General features: G+C 27.7%; 2 protein-coding genes across 5 annotated transcripts; one reads left to right on the forward strand and one right to left on the reverse strand.

Annotated features, from left to right (window-relative positions):
* Positions 1 to 255: 255 nt before the first annotated feature.
* LOC105247980 (TPPP family protein CG45057) lies at positions 256 to 6,427 on the reverse strand. Of its 3 annotated transcripts, XM_011252476.3 has the most exons (5): positions 6,256 to 6,427; positions 4,193 to 4,315; positions 1,545 to 1,866; positions 1,251 to 1,386; positions 256 to 771 (listed from the first exon to the last, which is right to left on the reverse strand). In XM_011252476.3, exons 3-5 carry the CDS (start codon positions 1,856 to 1,858, stop codon positions 592 to 594), a joined length of 630 nt encoding a protein of 209 aa, XP_011250778.1. In that variant the 5' UTR covers positions 1,859 to 1,866; positions 4,193 to 4,315; positions 6,256 to 6,427; the 3' UTR covers positions 256 to 591. The 3 variants fall into 3 exon arrangements, with proteins under 3 accessions (XP_011250778.1, XP_011250777.1, XP_025269046.1); XM_011252475.3 differs by lacking the exon at positions 4,193 to 4,315; XM_025413261.1 differs by lacking the exon at positions 6,256 to 6,427 and having other exon boundaries at positions 4,193 to 4,503.
* A 4,425-nt stretch (positions 6,428 to 10,852) lies between these two features.
* Positions 10,853 to 13,409, forward strand: LOC105247983 (antichymotrypsin-2-like). 2 transcript variants are annotated; one of them, XM_011252479.3, is made up of 9 exons: positions 10,853 to 11,112; positions 11,192 to 11,498; positions 11,650 to 11,789; positions 11,875 to 12,054; positions 12,135 to 12,345; positions 12,432 to 12,646; positions 12,713 to 12,892; positions 12,968 to 13,103; positions 13,202 to 13,409. In XM_011252479.3, the coding sequence occupies exons 2-9, from the start codon at positions 11,483 to 11,485 to the stop codon at positions 13,354 to 13,356; spliced, it is 1,233 nt and encodes a 410-aa protein (XP_011250781.2). In that variant the 5' UTR covers positions 10,853 to 11,112; positions 11,192 to 11,482; the 3' UTR covers positions 13,357 to 13,409. The 2 variants fall into 2 exon arrangements, with proteins under 2 accessions (XP_011250781.2, XP_025269069.1); XM_025413284.1 differs by lacking the exon at positions 11,192 to 11,498 and having other exon boundaries at positions 10,854 to 11,112.
* The last annotated feature ends 8,621 nt before the right edge of the window (positions 13,410 to 22,030 follow it).

The following is a 22,030-nucleotide window of genomic DNA, read 5'->3' on the forward strand; positions in this document are numbered from 1 at the left end:
ACAAAATTAGGTGACACAATTTTATAAATGTATTATATATATTACGTATTACTTTATAAGTAAACTAAATACTTATTAGTAGTTTTATATATATTAAGCTATATATATTCTAGATTCTCCCAAAAAAAACCCCACAAACAAAATAAATAAAAATAAAAAAATTCAAAACAAACAAAATAATATATATACGAATATTAAATAGATACGAATATTATTCGTATTTAGTAATCAACAAAGTTGAATAGACAGAATATCTAAAAAATCAAGAAATATCTTGAAATAATAGATGAATTGTAAAGAATAAGTAGATTTAGTTAATCGAACAAAAAGTCATTTATATTAAAAAAAAAATAATATTCTCATCGAAACCTGTTATATGTGTCAAAAAATTTCGATCGCAAAAAATGCAACATAAATATCAAGAGTGGAAGTATCGTAAGAGTACGATTACTGCAAACATATTGTCAGCGATTTGGCAAAAGCCGTGCAATAGTCTTATTGTTAATATATTTCAATTTCAACTGAATTTTTGAGATATGCCAAATCACCAACAATAGTGTGTCTTTAAAGATATCTATTATCGAAAGAGTACTAGTGGGCCTTGTACGTATCTTTATTTTGGTAGCCTTGAACATATCCAGATGTGTCTGATATATCTTTGCGACCTGCTATGCCTTTACCTTTCCCGGTTTCGTCGAAACGTTGCTTATGGGAGCCAGTATATTTACTAACATCGGTTAGTCTGTCGACCGTCGATGCTGCTTTTCTAGCCTATAAATCACGTTAAATATATTATAATAAATATTATATTGCTATTTATTAGATATACATATTTTTTCTTTTAATATTGCAAACAAAAAAATAAATTTTATAATATAAATTTTTATTTAGTTAGTACAACTTTTTAAAATTATTATTTTTATAAAAAATTAAAACAATTATTTTATATAACTTTTTCTGGTTAAAATATTGTTGTAGATTTTTATTTTTAGTTGACGCAATTTTTTAATATTATTTTTGCAATAAAATAATATATAAGATTTTATTTTCAGTTGGCGCAATTTTTTGATATCATTAATTTTTATAGGATATATTAAAACAAATGTGAAGATTATAATAGTTTAGTTTTTCACTTGCTCGCATGAACTTGGCGCCTTTTTTTACCTTTTTACTATTAATTTTTAACTTTTTAAATTATTGTTATTATTTATCCATTTTTATTTTAATTTCAGATAAATAAATTTACATACTGAATTGGAGCCAGTTGTAACTCCGGGTGATCCACAATTGGCCATCTTTTTTTTTATTTCCGTTAATTCCACTTTCTTATTTTTGGCTAGTTCGTCCAGAAATGTTTTATACTGTTCAATACCGAGCTTTGTGGATCTATTGATATGACAAAAATATTAAAAGTATAATGATATAAGCAAAGCATTATTTTAAGCTATAGTAATCACAACTTTAGAACAATAGATAATCATAAAACTAACTAATATAATGAAAATATAATAAACATAATGACATCAATTTTTTAAAAGACATACTTGTGTTTTTTGAAATAAATTCCCGTATCCGTAGTAGTGATTTTTTTTCCATCAATCACTTTTGCTTGCTTCATCCATTTGTCACTTTGACTTAATGTAATTAATTTACCATCGCTTTTTGGATCGCCGAACTTGGAAAATGCTTTGAAGTTCGCTAAAAAGCTACCTGATTCGGTACCGGGACTACTTGGCGTTGAATTTGTTGAACCGTCTTCGATCTTCAAATTCGTAACTTCATTTGCGACAGAAGTCGTGACCTCATTGTTGACAGCCTCATTTTTTTCAGTGTCGATATCATTCTTCTCCGATTGCATTGTGATGGCTAAAACAAAAGTTGTTTGTCGTCCATTTAGTCGAATATGCAATAACTGTCACAGCTCAAAGATAATATTTATATCGTGATTGCAATTTTGCATTCATTGTACATATTCTTTCATTATACATTTTCTACATTTATTATACATATTCTTTTTCAGGGTTACTATTGGTATACTAATCGATAATTGTAAGAAAAATCATAATTTTATTTCGACGAACAATAGTCTTGATTAGTAATAATTTATATATAAATACAGGATTTGATCTCGTTTAATCTCGTTAGAAATTGGAACACTCGTAAGCGAATAGAGAACAGAAAATTGAAGAAAAAAGTCCATTACCATTTTGTAACAGTTATTAATTAAAAAGAATTGGCAAATAACACATACACAATTTATTTACTTTATCAATGTCATCAACGAAGTTGATTATCTTCCATGTATGATTAAGATTGATTAAAAAAAAAAAAAAAAAAAAAAAAAATATATATATATATATATATATATATATATATATATATAGAGGATGTTTTATATAAAGTGCGATAAAGTTTTCTCTAAAATTGATGTCTTAGAAATATCGATTATATAATAACATAAATTGTAGAAAAATATTAAAAATAAAATCAAAAGAAAGATTAAAAATAAAACTGAAATTATATTTTATTACTCATGATTTTTTATAAATTATAGTTTTACTTTCCTTGATGAACTAGTTTTTACTAAAAGAATGTATATGCTATTTCTTTCGTTTGTTGCTAGATAATCGATTTATATATATGGAATAACCGATAAATGAGTTTATTCATCTGTTGTGTGTCTTCATTCATTATACATATTTTTTCCTAGGGTTACTACTGGCGTATTACTAATCGACATTACATTATAAGAAAAGTTACTTTCGTTTCATCAAGCAATAGTCTTAATAGTAATTTTTATTGTATTTCTTGCAAAAAAGTCTTTATGATAAAATCTTAAGCGTACGATAAATTTATTTATTTTATCAATGTCATCAGCGAAGCTATTTATCTGAATATCTCTTTGCAAGATTGATTAATGTTGCTTCACGCTTATTATAAAAGTTATATATATGGAATGTTTCCTATAAAGTGCTGCAAGTTGCTTTTTCTGAAACTTGATGTTGTACAAATAAACGATCTCTACATAAAATTTATAAGATTTTGAAAGAAAACGTTGATATAATCTTGATTTTTAAGATCATTTTTCAAGGTTATATGAAAATCAATTTAGTTTTTTTAAATGAAACCGCACTTTTTATAGAAATTAATTCCTCGCAATAATTGGCGTAAAAAGTTATAAGGATAGGATGAATAGTTTACGAAATATTTTGTACACTATTTTATACACTTTAATTTTTGACATAATTTTACATAAACTATGAAATATCTCATAAAATATTTATTTTTTAATTACTTTGCCTAAATAATTTTATGCACAAAATAATGAGAGGAACTGATGTAAAAAAATACAGTTATTAAAAAAAAAATATGTAGCTTGTTGTAAATTCATTCTTATTTATGAATATCTGTATTACACGAGATTTCATAAAATAAAACATTTGCTTGGCTTTTATCTGCCTAAATATAGCTACAGACTATTAGAAAGAAGAATAGCATTACTATAGACAAGTACTATAGATGAGTACTATAGACAAATTCAGGGCTAACATGTGGTTGCATGTTATAAATATGCACGGCGAGACTGTTACCGCATAATAAATATCTAACATTAAAATGCATATTTATGCAATAAAATTCCCCTTAAGATATTTGTTTAAATTATACTTGATAATAATTTCGCAATATGTTTCTCTTTGTGCAGATATCTCATTAATCTCTCATAATTTATTTTATATATAGTTTTAAAATAAAAAATAAATTTACTAATAGTATAAAAAATATAAATTAATAAAATATAAGTTTATTATGTATTAAATTTATTAAATTTATGATGTATTAAATTTATTAAATTTATGATGTAAATATATAGTAAATGCAAGCGTGAGCGTCTGTCAAATGTCAGATCGCGGTGCGCAGGAAAACATTATGTGGGGATAACGTTGTTTCACGCCTATAAATAGGTATTACGAGCATCGTGTGTTAACGTAATTAGCGTCATCGGTCAGTCAAAGTGGAATAGTGATTAAGTAATATCAGCACAATCGAATCACAGTCAAACTCGAAAATGTCGTCCACCATAATAGCATTGTTCGACGAGTATATTTTTTTCTTTATATATTTGTGATTATTATTGAATTACAAATCACTATCTATATATTATTTCCGCAGTTCGACCGAAAGAAAGACTCACCGCGCTTGTTGACTATTGAGGGAGAAGCAACGATGACGATCCGTTTAGCGATTCTAGGTCAGTATGCGCGTTGATATTAATTCCGTCGCAGAGACGACTATGACGTTTTGGAATATCGTCGAGCTTGAAGAAGAAGAAGATTAACGCGTCTCGTGCGATCTCATCCACTCGTCGTAAAAATGTATTTCGAAAGCGATTTTGCTTCCTTTTTACGCGCACAAATTCGAGAGCAAACGCAGATTGCGTTGCATTGCGTTTCGGACAACTCGTGCGCGTCGCGACGCGACCAGACGCGCATGTATTCTATCGATCTTTTCGCCCCAGGAAGCACGCAGTCACCCTCCCGCATCTTTGAGACTGCGTTCTATCACTGGACAGCTGTCTCCTATCGAAACTCAGAAAGAAAAGTGCACACATCTAAAATTGTCCAGCTGATTCAAAGTTGAAGAATTAAACGTCCTCCGATATAGGTGTACGAATGAAATGAACTAAACTTTTATTTACTATAAAAAATAAAAAACGATACCCTATATTTGAAGCAAAGGTAAAAAGTCGATGAAAATTCAATTCACTTTAGAGTCAAGAAATCGATTTCTTTTTGGTATTTTCTAAAAGTTTTTCTCACAGTTTTTGTGAAAGTAATATTTTTGTCTTTCAAATTTTATTAAAAAAGTCGTAAAATTGACGGAATTATAAGATTTTGAATGGAATGATGGATTATAAATGCGTTTTTTTCAAAGTTGATGTAATAGTTATTTCGAAAATAAGACTAGTAGAATAACTTTAATTTTTTTTTAAATAAAAAACAACTTTTTCTGGAGATATTGTACCTAAATAGAATTTAAAAACTTAATAATTTATATTTTTAATTAATATTTTTCTAATGTTCTGAATAAATAAATAAATTTTATCAAAATTGAAGTATCTAATTTTGAAATAACATTATTTTATTATTATTATTGTTATTTTATATTTTTTAATTTTGGTTAATAAAAGCGAGTTTATTTATTTCAAATAATTACATGAGAAGCAGTATGTCACATAATCAAACTATGCATTTTTAAATACATGATAAATGTTTGTTTTCAACAAAAAAAGTAAATATTCAAGATATAAAATATAATTAAAAAATAAATATCCAAGATTTAAAAATATAATATAATTTAAAATATAATTTAAAAATAACACAACACATACATATTATTTAAACATTAATAAAAACATATCTTAAATATAAAAAAAAAGTTCAATTTCTAATAGTCTTAAAATAATAGTCTTCAAAAAATTTTTTTAAGTAACTATTAATTTTGTATACTGCTAGAATAGTTTTTTTAGGCTCTTAAATATCAACAAGCGCAAAATCTGCTTTAAATGCACGCGCGATGCATAGTACATAACGTCATGAATTGAAATAAATCGTTTACACGTTTTGCCACTTATCGTTGGCATTGAATTGTTAGGTAGGTTGACACGCATTTATGGAGCCTTGATGTTGCACACAACTTTTAAATAAAGTTGTATCTCTAAGCATAAGGATTTCAAATCAAGTTGCATACCTAGAGTTCCAAAATTCACTATTGCGTTGGCGTAACCGCGTTTCAAATTTCTTCTCAAACATATAATGTATATGACGTCATTCTACTTTGGTGTCACGATGGAAGATTTGTTATTATGAGAAAAGCCCTTGTGTGTGGACGTTAAAATAGCTTTCGTATATAAACATGACGTTATAAACACAACACTATAAATATGTCATTCAATATCATTTTGCTCCTACATTTGTCGTTCTTATCTTTGATTTTTGATTGAGTAAATACACAATTGTTTTTACGTCAGCTATTTATATTCTCATCAAAGTACCAGAACTTATTTATATTTATTTATATTTCTGTTAAATACGTTTCGAATAATATTAAAAAAATTAAATTAAAAAATATTATCACGACTTTTGTAATTTTTAATGAAAATTTAAAACTTACAAATTTATAAATATAATGAAACAAATCGACAGAAATTTTTAATTCTATGAGCTCGAATATTCAATATTGGTTAAAGCTGTTTACCTGTTCAATTGTCCTGTTGAGATTTACACTTTTTTCTTTGCTCGTAAATGGAGCGTTTATTAAGCGTTTATTAAGTGATAAACTTTTATCGGTCGACGTAAACTCCTCTCATTTCTGTAACTCCAGTTAGAACTGGCCGGAGTAAGACTGCGAACACGACTGAATCGTTACTGCCCGCTGCTGCGAATGGTACCCCCACTCATAACAAATATGTATACATATATCTTTCAAGCTTTTCATCATGCAGAGTATTTGAAGAGAGCTCCAAAATATTACTATTTATACCATTTTGCCACCATCAGAATTGCTTCGAATTTTCAATTTTTATGCAAATTTTTATAATTATTTATAATTTCTTTGTTAAATTAAAAACATAATGTATTTTAAGAGATCTCGTTAGTAATCTCTGAAATACTTGAAAAAAATTAAAATTTATTATACTTAACAATTTTTCATTATTTTATAAAAATTTCAAAATTCTTCTTACTTTTTAGTGATAAGAATAAGAATAGTGATAAGTGATAAGAATAGTGATAAGTGATAAAGTGATAAGAATAGAGAAATAATTGCTGCTGCGCAAAATGTAGACTAAAAAATTGTAATATATACATTCCTATAGAAGAGATATTTTTCAAAAATGTTGAATTTCGTAAATTCTTGTAAATTTGTCATTATTTAGTAATAATAATTATCGAAAATTACTCGATTTATTAAATATATTTAATTCTTTACCATTTCTACATCTTCTGTGTTTTATTTTATAATATTTATTGAAATAAATATTTTATAATATTTATTAAGAGAAGTATTTTAATAGTGGAAATTCTAAATTTCTAGAAGAGAATTAAGAATATTTATTTACAAAATATTAATATTATCTATAATATATTGTTTGAAATATTAAATGAAGAACTTACGTTTGAAATATTAAATGAAGAATTTAGTTATAAGGAACTTATTTAAGATTAATTTTGATTATTTTTGTTTGTAATTTTTCACGAAACTGTCCTATTTAAATAATGATAATCTTTCTTCATGAACAATAAAAGATTTAACAAGATAGCTTTTGATGATAACTTTCTCTTGCATTTGCATTTTTTTTAGAACTAATTCTTCTAGCAGAAATTAAAAAAAATAAACATGTGTTAATATAAAGATAAATTGTGTAAAAAGGCATGGATATTCCTGTTTTATTCGCATAGACAAAGTCTTATATGTTTCTAATTCAATAATAATTCACTAAAACAATAATAATTCTCACAGTGATTTTTGATATCTTATGTGATTAGTTCTTTTATTTTATATTATAATATATTCTTAATTTTAAGCTAAAATTATATACTCTTTATCATTATCTTTACAACAATCTTTATTTGAAAAAGAAATTTTTTACATTTACGGGATGTAAAACTCATTTACATATCTTTTTCAAAATTGATTTTAATTTTTTAATTTTTAAGTATTTATTAATAAATTATATAATATTCTTTTTGTAAAACATTTTTTGTTAAATTAAATTGAACCTTCAAATAAAAATATTCTTTTCTTGTTATAATGTAAAATATATATATAGGAAAATAATAAGGAAAAATAAGAAAATAGGTATATAATAGATGTAAAAAACACAACTTTTTTATTATTTATATCTAAGGAGAAATATTCTTTATATGAAATATTTTTACTAGTGATGTTTTATATTTATGTAGATGCTTTATATTTATGTCTCATTTTACCTATAAATGCTTAGCGGAAACTATACGGAAACATTCGAAATACATAAAATGCATATGCATAATTTGATTTGTAACATGAAATCTATAAGATCTAAAAAAGATAAAATTTTTTATTTTTTGAATTACATTAATGTATCTTTTTAATAAATTGATAGCAACTATAAAAAGAAAAAGATTAATATTATTTTTAAATTTAAATATTCTTTTTAAATTTATGGTTTGTCCAGAGAGAATACTTTTTAATATATTTTATATATTTTTTATATATTTTATATATTCAAATATATTATTATTAAAAATAATTATATGCTGATTAAACTGTTATTTAAAATTATATAATTATTATTTATATTTTATATATATGTCTTATTTATATCTTATATATATATATATATATATATATATATATATATATATGTAATGTTAAATAAGTAAAAATATTTTCAATATTTTTCAAAATTATTTTTAAATTTATAATAAAAAAATGTATTTTTAAAATAAAATATATAACTAAAACTTGTTGACGTGCACGGACTCAACTTGAGTTTATAGGGTGATAGACTGAACATTATGCCATTACAGTTACTTATTTATGATTTTATATTACTAATATTTATGTGTCAGTATATACATATATGTATATGTTTATATCGATATAATTAAAAAAATATCATTATTGGTTTGTAAAACTATCATTATGGTTGCTAGCAGGAACAAGGATAATAGCCAATTCTTGTCTGGCATTATCCTTCAATAATAGTTATCTATGTACGCAGTATATTAGTGTTTGTACCAACACAGACACTACATACATATGAAATGCAAGAGAGAGACAAAGACAGAGCAATAATCTCTCCTTGTCAAACCGCCAGTATGTTATCACGGAAATTTCCCCAGACGTATGTTCGATATAAATCTAGTAATATTCGTAAATCTATTATTTCTCCTGGAAGAAATGATATTTTCCATGAATTTTTTTAAATATATTTCTTATAGAATTATATATGGTGCGACAGATCCAGATTTTGCATTTTGGCTCTTAAAAATTTATAAAATTCGCGAGACTCGTATCTAGTTACACCTGACCCGCTATTAGACGCGCGTCTCTCGAATTTAATATTCGTGAACCCATTATTTCTCCTCGAAGAAATGATATTTTTCCACAAATTTTTTTTCTAATTCTTATTCTATTTCTTATAAAATTATGTTTGGTGCGACAGAGCCAAATTTTGGCTCTTAAAAATTTATAATAAATAAAATACGCGAACTCGTATCTAGCTGCACCTACTACTACTAGGTGCGCATTTCTCACATTTATAGCAATTTTATTTTGATATTTTATCCAAAAAATCGTTCTATGGCACCTTGCAGATCCTTGACAATCCTCCTGATTACGAATATCATAATTTTAATATGATTCTCTATATTTTGGCCAAAATAATGGGTTTACGAATTTATAGTTCCCGGCTCTCCGTGAGAGATCTCCAGTCGACCCTTAAAGTGAGTTGGGCTTTAAGGCCATCATATAGCTATTACACATAAAATTCCATAAGCGTGTAAGATGTAAGCATAAGGAAATCGACCAATCACCGTCGAGTATTGGCCCTTCCAATTGGTCGATTTCCTTACTCCTTATGGAATTTTATGTGTGATGGCCTTTAGACGACTTGCTGTGAGGATGTACAAAAATGATTTTGGCTATTAAAATATTTTCGTACACCAAAACGATAATCATATATGATGCAATGTGAACGCCGTTTGAGGGACAAAATCGCTTTGAATGTATGCGTGCGAAGATACGTACGTGAATCTGAACTTTATTATGGAGAAAAATGAAAAAAAAAAAATGTTACAATTCTGACATGCGATTATTATTTCTCGGGATTGACTGCACCGATTTTATTCAAATTGGTCGCAATCGAAAGCTTGTATTCACATTATATCATAAAAGTGCTGTTAGATTTTTGATTACAATTTTAGTTTCTGAAATATTTTAATCGAAAGTTTATTTGACGTAAAATTCCGGATAAGAGCTACTTGGTAGCGCCGCATCAATAACAGTGATTCTCAATGCTCGGATCCAGTTTTTTAAATCAGGTTTTTAATGTATTTGGCGTTGCGACGCTACCGTGTGAAAGATTGATGATCTTATGAGATTAAGATCGACAGCCCTGAATAAATTTTCATGATCACCAAGTGGGCCCAGTGGGCCCGGAGATAATCGAAAATTGATGATATTATCGGCCGTTTTGATTATATTGAAGACAATTATAAGAGTTGTTTAAATCATACAAGTATTTTAGATCATTCAACTATTGTTTTATTATCGAAAATGTATAAATCTTTTATATATCTGTTTAAAAAATAACAAATGATATATAAATTATATATAAATGATATATAAATTACATATAAATTATATATAAATTATATATAATATATATTATATATAAATTATGTATTATACATAAATTATATATAAATTATATATAAAATTATATATAAAATCGTTATTTTATTATCGACAATGTAAAGATTTTGTTACCTACAGTAGCATTTTGTTTTTTTCTGATCACGCTAAGTCCCATAAGACCATCGGTCTTGTGATATATGACCTGTTAAAAAACTTGCTGTGTACTACTGTAGGTAATAAAATCTTTGCATTGTCGATTCTAATAAAATAGTAATATGATACAATAAATTTCATTTTGTTATTTTTGGAAACAGGTATATAAATTAATACATTTTCGATGATAAAACGATAGCTGGATGATCTGAAATACTCGCACGATTTGAATAACTCCTGTAATTGTCTTCAATATAATTAACCGTCGATAATATCATTTTTTCTATTATCTTCGGGCCCACCGGGCCCATTTGGCTGCGTTCCACTTAAAGCTCCCAGAATTATCTTATCCTTGTTGTTCGCTAAGTTTACGAGTGTCGCGATCATTAAATGGAACGCAGCCTGGTGTTTATGCAAATTTATCCAATGTGCTGTTGGGTGATGTCAAGATTCCAAAATATCACTTGGAAAATCCTGGAAATATATTGAAAATTTTTGCAGATACTTAGAAACCGATGTGTTGCTGAAAACAAATCTTCGAACTATCTTTAAAATCACGTGAGAATCGTTTGAATTTCAAATTTAAAATCATACATTTCTTTCTGTGCTTTTTTTTTAAAGTCTTTTCTCTCAACAGCTGGCGCGAGTAGCACTAATCTAACCTAAATTTAAAAGAAGAGAATTTTCGGGTTTAAAATTTAATTAAAGTAATATATATACTAATTTACAATTTTTTGACTGTTAAGCTCTCTCGAAATATTATAACTAGTCATTTAATAATTGATCATTAACACTCGACCGAAAATAAAGGAAGGCTCACAGAGAGCTTTATACAAGTACATAATAAGTTGAATAAATGATTTTTTAATTTTATTTGAAATATTCTTATTTTCTACACTCGTATATATATACAATCGCAATTGTCACAATGTATAAGAGAACAGGTAATAATATGTTAATACTTAAAACGTGTTTTCATAACATGGCAATTATGTATAGTTTTATATATAGTTATTTGTTCTACTTTGCCATAAATTATTAGCATTATCTGAAATATCTTCCTCTGTTTATTTTCTCATAAAATATTCTTTGCAGTATTTTTTGTGCTTATCATTGATAGTGCTGTCCTTCATATGTTAGCAATGTCTTTTGAAAATACATCATCAAGTAATGAGTCAAATACCTTTGACAAGATATCTACAGCATGTAATGATTTTACGAATTCACTATACATGGTATGTAATCAATGTCTTTTTATTCCATGCCAATCAAGTTTATACTTTGAAAATTCTAATTTATAATTTATATTTTGTGTTATAGCCTTTATCAGCATACACTGACAAGAATATAATAATTTCTCCTTTGAGTTTACATGTGTTGTTATCCTTACTTTCTAATGGTGCTGGCGGATCTACACTGGATGAGTTGAGATCTACTCTTGGTTATAGTGATAAAGAATTTTTGAACGATGAATTTAAAGCTCTGATTATTTTGTTAAATGTAAGGTGAAAAACATTATATATGATAAATATTATAATACATCATTCTTCTAGGAAATGATATATTGAAATATATTTTAGGATATGAGAAATGTCACATTGCATGTAGCAAATGCAGCATATATTCAAAAAGAAGTTGATTTAACGGGAGATTTTTTATCTACATGCATGAATATTTTTCAATCTTTAATTTCAAAAATAGATTTCGAAGATAAGATACATGCTGCAGAAACTATTAATACATGGGTTCAAGTAGCGACACATAATAAAATATCCAATATAATATCTCCAGGTATATTGTTCGCGTATATGATTAACTATTAAAAATTGATAGCTTTTATGAAGCATTTTCAATAATCAAATATTTTATGTGAATAGATGATATCAGTGTAGATACAAAATTTGTGTTGCTAAATGCTGTTCATTTTAAAAGTAGATGGCTAAAATCATTTAATGAAGAAAATACACAGCAACGTAAATTTTATGTTTCAAGAACAGAAACATATTTTGTTCCAACAATGTTTACAAAAGCAACATATTTTTATGGTGAAATTCCACTTTGGAATACACAATTCATCGAAATACCATACTTGGTAAATAATTATTACTTATAAAGAATATGTTCAAGAATAAAATTAAATAAAAACACAATATTATAGAATGAAGACATTGTAATGGTAATATTATTGCCGGATAGAGAGATGGAACTGCAGTTTCTGGAAAAAAAATTTAATTGGCAAACATTGGTGAATAGACACAGATTTTTCGACGATTTCGAATTATATCTACCGAAATTTAAATTTGAAATTACCATTAATTTAAAAGATATTTTAAAAAAGGTAAGCAATATGTTTTAAACTGATACGAAAGGGAAAATTTACATAAATTATAGAAACTAAAATTCTTACTTGCAGATTGGCTTGAATATGATGTTCAAGGATGATTGTGATTTCAGACATATCTCAAAATTTCCTCTAAAAGTAAGCAATGTGTTACAAAAAATTTTTATAGAGGTTAATGAACAAGGTACAGAAGCTGCTATTGTAACAGGTAATTTTGCTATTGAGTTTTGCTCATGAATAATAAAACTCTATGCGAATATTAATAAATATAGAAAACTATTAAATATAAAAAATTATTAATTGCAGCTGCCAAAATGAAGACAAAAAGAATGGCAATTTCTCCAATGGAGTTTATTGTAGATCGTCCATTTATGTTCGCAATTGAACATAAACCAACCAAACTGCCGCTATTTTTAGGAAGCGTGCGAAAATTGGACTCTTTAGTGAAAGATGAATTATAAACTATTATGTTTTTAAGTTAACAATTTATATATATCATACTATACATATATAAAATTTAAATTTTTTGAGACTATATTATATATATATATATATATATATATATATATATATATATAATATATAAAGTTTCAAAAAATTTAAATTCTTTTTCTCTATATATAAAGTTTAACTATGTTAATAAATAATTTATATTTTTCGAGAATATGCTTGAATAATATTGATCAATTTGCTTATTATTCAAAAATTATACAAAAATGCCAAGTTGCTTAGTACACTTCATTATTCATATTTCATACAACATTTGAATAAATTCACATTTGTAGGCGAATTTTTCTTTATTTTTATTTTTTTTTATTCTTAATTTTTCCTTAGAAAAAGATGTAGAATGTTTAGATAATTTAACATAAACATTTATTTTAAAATAAATAATATATAATATATAATAATATAATAATATATATTATAATAATAATATAAAAAGAGAAATTTTTTAATTCGAGAAATATATATAATTTTTTTTTTATTATAAAATTATTCAACTAAATAAAATTTCCACAAATCTTTAAATATTTGTTCTTAAATAAGTATTATTATTTAGAAACGTTTGTCAAATTGATTTAATATTAAATTGATATCGTAGATTATCCAACGTCCATGCGATTTTATGTAATCAATAATAATTAAACTTTATTTTATATCAATAACGCCCAACTTTATGGCGCTCAGACTTTTCTATTATTATATTTGATTGTTTTATTATATGGACCTTTTCCTACTAATTTTTCCTACTAATTTTTTTATTCTGTAGAAGTTTTACGTTTTTAAAAAATAAAAGCAATCATGTTATTTATTTTCACATTAATTTTACAAGCACTCCCGAGCAGAGAAAAAAATCTGCTCGCTTATAACTTAGAATCATATAAACAAATATTCGTATGTACGCGCGCGCGCGTGTGTGTACTATATAATTATATACGATAATCACAAGAACAGTTATCTAATATGCACACAATTTTGGGATAACTTATTAAATACAATTAATTAAAAAAGGACATTTATTAGATTTATTATCATTAAGATTAATTATTATCAGTAGAATCGAGTGATGCACAATGGAAAGTAAAAAGATTAATTTTTGTCAGGTTCTTTTGGTATAATTTTTATCCAGACGATATGAATGAGCATCTGCAGACTACTTAGCACAGTTCGCTCATATCTGGGTCAAAGTCACGTCCTTGGCGAGTCTAAGAAGACATTTAATCCGAAGGCGCACTATTCTGTCCATGCCTTTGGATCTGATCGTCTCCAGGCTAAGTTTGGTCCGCAGATGAATAAAGTTTTATTTATAGATTCGCATGTCGTTCTCGAAAACGAATGATTCCTTTTTCATCAACGAAGATAATCGCATTACCAGGATATTATATAAAAAATCAACAATCACATTTTTTGCACAATATGTATAGAAAATGCTAAATTTATTTAGAAAGACCTCATTTTTATCATTTGTTTTTGCAAATCATTTGGCAATAGCGTCGTTTCTCGACATCGTTTGCGCACAAAAATTATTGCCAACAGATCGATTGCCTATCAACTTTAATAAAAAAATTAAGAAATAAACGTACATTTGCACATAATATTATTACCTACATCGATTGTCTACAAATTTTATTGCGTATAAATAAGAAATGAAGAAATAGATGTACGTTTGCACGTACGACAACTTTGCGCACACATAACATTACACACATAATATTGTTTACAGATCGATTGTTTTTAGATTAATATTGCTTACAGATCGACCAGTTTTATTGCGCACAAAAAGGCTATTTTTCCGAAAAATTACCGTGCTCCGATTTAAGTCAAATTTTGTAAATAAGTTCATGTTAGATAAAAAAGAAGTACGAAAAGGATTTTTGACGATTCAAAAATTAAGACACATTTTAAGTATTTTTTCATAAAAGTGAATATTATCTTTAGACAGTCTGTTCGAAATGATTTTCAGTTGATCTTGATGTTAACTTCTAAAGACATATGTTACGACTTTGAATAATCTTCAAAAGATTTTAGTCGTCGCTCGTTCTTAATTAAAAAGTTATAAACAAAAGAAACTTTCACGAATTAAATCTAATCTTTTTAAATACCATGCAAACCCATGTGGAACCTATTTACAAAATTTAAATCAAATCGGAGCATGATCATTTTCAGAAGAGCAGCCTTCTTTTGTTCAATCCGATCTGTTGACAATAATATTATATGTGCAAATGTGCGTTCGTCTCTTAATTTTTTTCTATTGTGCACAGTAGAACTTATTTATAGGCTATTGAACTGTAGGCAATAATATTATGTATGCAAACGTGCGTTTATCCCTTAATTTTTTTATTGTGCGCTAATAGAGCTCATAGGTAATCAATCTGTTGGCAATAATTTTTGTGTGCAAACGGAATGTCAGCAAACGGAATGTCGACGTTATTGACAAACGATTTGTAGACAAACGTAGCCCAATTTCCACTTCCAATTTATTTTATAATTAACATTGTTTTTTTTTAATTCCCAATATTTATATGTGCATGTAAAAATATAATATATATAATTTAAATGTCAAAATTGTATATAATTGTATAAAATGTTAAAATTATATAAAATTATATATATATAATTTGCCATAATATATCTGATATTATTTGATAAACAGCTAATCTATATTTGATATTATTTATCTGTTTGCATATATTATTTATTTAAGATTAGTTGTCTAAATGCATGTTGATACCAAAACTGTATTTCTTTCTTTCCATCTAATTGACACATTGAATTGATTACAACTGATTGCTACAAATTGAAATTATGATTTAAAAATGGATTGGAAATAGCTAATTATAATTTGCTTAATGAAAAAGCTATTAAGGGAATAGTCTAGTCTAGAGAGTCGGAAAAATCGATTTTTTTCTTTGCATATTTTGCAAGTATTTCATATAGAAAATATATTTGTAAGAAGATTTAGCCTCATTCATAAAATTGACAAGGTTATAACATCTTGTAGGGAGCGATATTACACACAATAGCATTGTGTCGGCATTTATACTTCGATTAGATTCGGTTAGTGAATTGCTGGAACATTATTTAGGAGTAGAAACAAAATAACGATGAAAATTTTTTTGAATTCATTGATTTGGACTTTTGCTTCAAAACATTTTTATTCTAGAACAAAGGTTGTTAAAATAGCAACTCTTTTGACAATTATTATCTTCAATGAAAGATTTATGGCAATTTTAAAAGTTATAAACGTAATGGGAAGGAATATTGGCCAGCAAGCGGAAATGTACATAAATTTTTGGAACAAAGCTCATATCCATTCGAAACAGTCTTAAACTAACTTTCCCAGACACAAAACTTTTCCAGAGACAAAAGCATAATGGCCGTTTCTATCAACGTCGCTTAACTTTAATCTTTAACTCATTCTTTGTCTTTTTTTAAAAAGAACAGTTAAAAGGAGACGAAGAGTGAGTTAAGCTAAGATTAAAGTTAAACGACGTTGATAAAAACAGGAAAGAGAGAATAGCTCAGCAGAACTTTTACGAGCAAGAGGAAGATCCATTATATGGCTCTGGACTAGCTGATTGATCATAAATAAAATTATCTCTATCAGTATAAGAAACTTTAAACGCGTTTTCCTCGAAACCATGTTTTTCAAATTGGCTCACATGATATCTCAAAAATCAGTTGATCAATTGAGCCAAGCTTATGCAAACATCTTCAGAATATATGTGGCTATAGTCTCTACCAAAATCAAATCGAAATATTGTTTTTTTTAATTTTTACAGCCCTTCAATGATGAAAAAATGGAAAAAAACGAAACTTAATTTTCTAAATAACGTCATTTTTTTAATTTTTAATATTTTTTTCATTTTGACGATAGCTAAACACATATTAATTAAGAATCTCTTTGATTTTTTGTTTCAGATAAGCAGAACAACCGGAATCGTGCAAGCCGTGGACCAACTTTTTTTCATGATTTTATTAAATTTTGTATACCGCGCTTATTAATAATTATTTTTTAATAAAAAAATTTTTAAACATATTTTAAATATGGATATATATATATATATATATATATATATATATATATATATATATATAAGAGAAATCCTTGTTCCAAAATAACTTATTTTTTTTTAGTTTTTTTTTAATTTACAAAAATAGCATAAAAATTCGGCTTCTAGACTAGAAATACCCCCTTAATTCCAGACATTCTGTATAATTTATTGTTATGATATGTCGCGAATTATAACACAACCTTTAGCTCCGTTTATTGAGTTGAATAAATAGACATTATTTCAGATCTGTCTCATCATTTTTGGAATTTGTCTTCGAGTCATGTCCATCAAACTAACAAATTCATCGGTAATTTAAATGTTTCGGTTCTCACATACCTATGATCATCATTTTCCACTGCTTTCTCACATTAATTGCGATCCTTTATCTACTATGGCAAAGAGACAACTTAATATTCTGAAAACAGAATTGTCTTTGACACCACCATTGACCTTTTTCCGCATATGAAAAGAATAAAAAGACGATTCGTGCAGAACAGTTAAACATTCGATAAAAGAAAAACTGTATTAAATCCTGATTTTATGTTTATGCTCAAGTGCAATATATAATGCTGGAGATATATCGCAATTAATAGAAATTAGGAGAGGAAATATTATTGAAGAAAAAATTGTGTACAGATTTTTATATTAAAAGTTGATAAGTAATACATTATCGATCTTTTAGAAAAAACAAATATGTAATCTATCTAAAAAAATATAAAAAGTGAATTTATTATAAAAAAGTAAATTTATTATACAATTGATTAGCTGTGGCATTCGCACATACAAATCTCTTCACATACAAATTACTCGTATTCTCTACGTTAATAATACTATCTGTCTGATCGACAAATACAGTTATATCTAAGATTCCTGCATCGAAAACTTTAATTGCGGAAAGGAAATTTAGTGGAGTAAAACCAACCAAAGGAGACATTGTATCGCATTATTACATATATATGTATATTTTCTTGCATCAAATATTACATATTGACATATATACAGTCATCATCGTGCTACAAAGACGTGACTACGTAGCTATAAATGTCATATGGAGAATAGGAGTGACGAACAATTATAGAATTGTTCATGGACATCATCATTTTTACTCGATTGTCCCATTCGATGAGCCAATCATGTCCTCGGACATGGCAAACAATTCAATGAATTATTTCAAAAAGCAATCAGAGAAAAGGATGCGAATATAGTTCGAATTATGCACATAATTTAAACTTCTCTGTTAAAGAGAGATATTTGATCTATTATTATTCAAATAATGTCTTAATTTTTTTCTCCTATAAAGACTTTTCGTTAAATCTTAAAATATTAATTAAAATGCGAATAATTGAAATGTGGTGTATGTTTATAATTAAGTTCGTTTTAAAGGACTTTGAAACTAAACTGAGCTTTTCACAAAATGAGAAATTTTTAAATGACTCACTGAAAAATATACTTATTAAAGTAAAACGTGTTTTTTTCTTCTTCTTTAACAATAACAAACAATACTATAATTGTTCGTTCGGATTTTTGAGGCGCTTGGCGCTTTTTTCCACTCGCTTTCTTTAATATTTAACTATAAATATAAAAAGAATCTGTGGGATTGAACTGAGCTTTTGTAAAAACCGACGTGTAATGTATGTATGTATGTGTGTAAAATTGTATATATCTCTTAAAGACTACTAGTTCTAAAGGTAACGAATGCTTTACGGCTTTCTCGTATATACGTATAACACGGTAACCTCGGTCAAATCACAATCATGGTACTATGATTCACATATTTATATTTGTATATATTATTTATGTGTGTATATATATATATATATGTATATATATATATATACATATACATACATATATATATATATATATATATATATATATATATATATATATACATGCGTGCTTTCTATTTATATCTGATATAAAAATTAAAGAATTCTCTTTATACAAATTTCTCTTTAATACGCATTCGCGTGCGCGTTGACTATATAATTATAGGAGAGAATGGGATACGAACACTTGAATAAAATTGGATCGACGGTCCCATTAAAATTCGACGAAGATCGAGATCGCAATATAAGGCTTAAAGTGTGACATTACGACATGTAAGTCAAATTTTCGAATCACACGCAGCTATAGAATAAGAATCTACATCGAACTTAAACTAAACGATATAACATGTTACATCTCCTCGAAATGGCATGCAATTGTGATTATTTGATGTTGGTTCACGAAATCGCGAAATTTGTTCTCTTTGTCTCCCTTTATTCTAAATTGTCATAAAATTATCATAAAATCTGTTTAAAAATGTGATTCTTTAAATAAAACTATGTACCGTATACTTTCATCCAAATAATATCTGTCGAAACATTCGAATCGAAATAAATGAATCTCTGCGACACGAGTGATTGCGCTTGATGTCGGCAGTATATGAGAGTATGCGCGATTACGTGGTGCAAAATAATATGTGTGTAATCTTGTACAAGAAATTTCAAGACACTCGAAAACACTTGGATTGCATTACTTTTACTTGTCTTTGCTTAACTAAAATTGAGCCTCGCACAAGAATACTAACAATTATACGTTCATATATACACGACAAATATTATAGGCACAGTGCTATTCTTATTATCTGTTTATCGTTTCGTTGTTATAAAATATATATTTATATATATTATCAGAATATATAATTCGCGATCGAAAGGTAACATAGGACTCGCGTATGCTAAGCAGAGCATTCTGAGGGAGATTTTTTTTAACAAGAATTTATTTGGGAAAATTTAGTTCGAAAACATCAGAAGATTGACCTGGACTTCGTTATTAAAATACATACACTCCGTTTCTTAATGTCAAACTAATTCGTTATTAAATTAAAAAATTAACAATAATATTTTCCAGAAATTCATAAATGTATAAATATTTTCGATAAATATATATATATATATATATATATATATATATATATATTTGTACTATAATTAAATGTAGAGAGAATAAGAGAATTAATGAAACTAAAGAGATTCGCTTTATGGAAAGAAAAGATGACGATGTATTGTCGATTAAACATGCATCTAATCGAAAAGAAAATTAAGATTAAGAACATATATCTCTCTCTCTCTCTCTCTCTCTCTCTCTCTCTCTCTCTCTCTGCGCGAGATCATCTCTGTGGCGAAGAAAATGACTTCCAGTTCTCCGATCGATAGGATTTTACATTTCTCTTTCTTTCTTTCTCCTCTCCCTTTCTCTGTCTTTTTTTCTTTTTTTTAAACTCATCTACTTTTTTCTTTCTCTTTTTCTTTCTTTTCGCTCGACTGTCGAAACTCTCATCTCGGCCTCATTATTGCGTTTCACTTTCGCGATGAGCTTAGCCGTTCGATCAGGGCGTGGCAAAAGTGTAACGTAAAAAAGGTCCGAGGCCACCCGAGGCTGCGATTGCGGGCGCGTGTGAAAGAAAAGAACGCAGAATCCGTCAAGACTTGATCCGCGATCTGAAGGTGCGAGTTTAGTCACCGCGCAAGGCCATGTTACAAAATACCAATAATGAGAGTAAAATGAAGAATTCGGCGACAGAACTCGAGCGGAGATTTTTGAGACAGTATAGAGAGGCGCGGAATTAATTTTTTTTTTTTAATAAAAATGCAAAAATATTGAGTACATGAAATTTCTATGCAACTGTGTCAGTGCAACTTTAGACATGCGCGGGAATATATTCTCAAACATAAGATCTTAACATATAAAATTTCGGGATTTTCATTCATACGAGACTCTTGCCATAATTTTTTCCCACACGCGAGATAGATAATCATTCCTTTAACTTTCCTTAGTTCTTGTTTTTATGCGCCCTTGACTCTTACATTACGCTCTCCCTACTATGAATCGAGAATTGTTCGAATCTTAGGGTGTCAATAGGCCCCTTCAAGGGAATTTGCACCTGTGATGGTGGAACGTGCGCTTTACTAGAAAGTGTCGATAAATTTGCGCCTGAACTAAAGAGCGGAAGACGATTACATCGTTTCGTGTTAACTTATGATCTTCAACGATTGCCCGCAGGAAACGACGAGAAGGGATATATCATCATCCGCGTGGGGATTGCCCGTTCACCAGGCACTTCGCTCGTTTATATTCACCTCTTCTTCTTGCCGAGCATCATCGGCAGGAAACACGCGGCTTTTCTACGCTATGGATTCTGCGTCTCAATTTCGATCGAGGCACCTTTCTTCGCCGCGAATGGGTTTGATGGGAAATCTATCGTGAGATTTCGCATCGTTCGTTGGAGTGATATTATTCGCTGTGTAGTTTTTGTTCGGATATCATTTCCGGACATAAGTTATCTGGAAACAGAATTCCACCAGAGCAGATCGCCGACTACTGTATATTCCGCTAAGTAAACGCAAGTAAAAAAGAATGCGATCCTAGAGAACTGCGATCGGATATTACGTGCCTATATATATTCTTTCAAGTAATTTTCTTAATATGCAATGTGAGGAAAACGCGTGGGAATAAATTAATATCGATAAATCTCGCATTTTTATTTTAATTTCCGAGCAACAGAATTAATTCAAAAGATCGCATATGTTCGCAA

The sequence above is a fragment of the Camponotus floridanus genome, unplaced genomic scaffold (assembly GCF_003227725.1).
Source record: "Camponotus floridanus strain SB8 unplaced genomic scaffold, Cflo_v7.5 scaffold64, whole genome shotgun sequence".
Classification (NCBI taxonomy): domain Eukaryota; kingdom Metazoa; phylum Arthropoda; class Insecta; order Hymenoptera; family Formicidae; genus Camponotus; species Camponotus floridanus.

What these genes read in the sequence shown, in the direction of transcription:
- LOC105247980 (XM_011252475.3), bottom strand. Translation starts at nt 1,858, where the DNA reads ATGCAATCGGAGAAGAATGATATCGACACTGAAAAAAATGAGGCTGTC. An exon ending in ATTTATTTCAAAAAACACAA is followed by an intron (nt 1,387 to 1,544) that starts GTATGTCTTTTA and finishes TCATATCAATAG; the next exon opens with ATCCACAAAGCTCGGTATTG. An exon ending in TTACAACTGGCTCCAATTCA is followed by an intron (nt 772 to 1,250) that starts GTATGTAAATTT and finishes CGTGATTTATAG; the next exon opens with GCTAGAAAAGCAGCATCGAC.
- LOC105247983 (XM_011252479.3), top strand. An exon ending in ATCCAATATAATATCTCCAG is followed by an intron (nt 12,346 to 12,431) that starts GTATATTGTTCG and finishes TTATGTGAATAG; the next exon opens with ATGATATCAGTGTAGATACA. An exon ending in TAAAAGATATTTTAAAAAAG is followed by an intron (nt 12,893 to 12,967) that starts GTAAGCAATATG and finishes TCTTACTTGCAG; the next exon opens with ATTGGCTTGAATATGATGTT.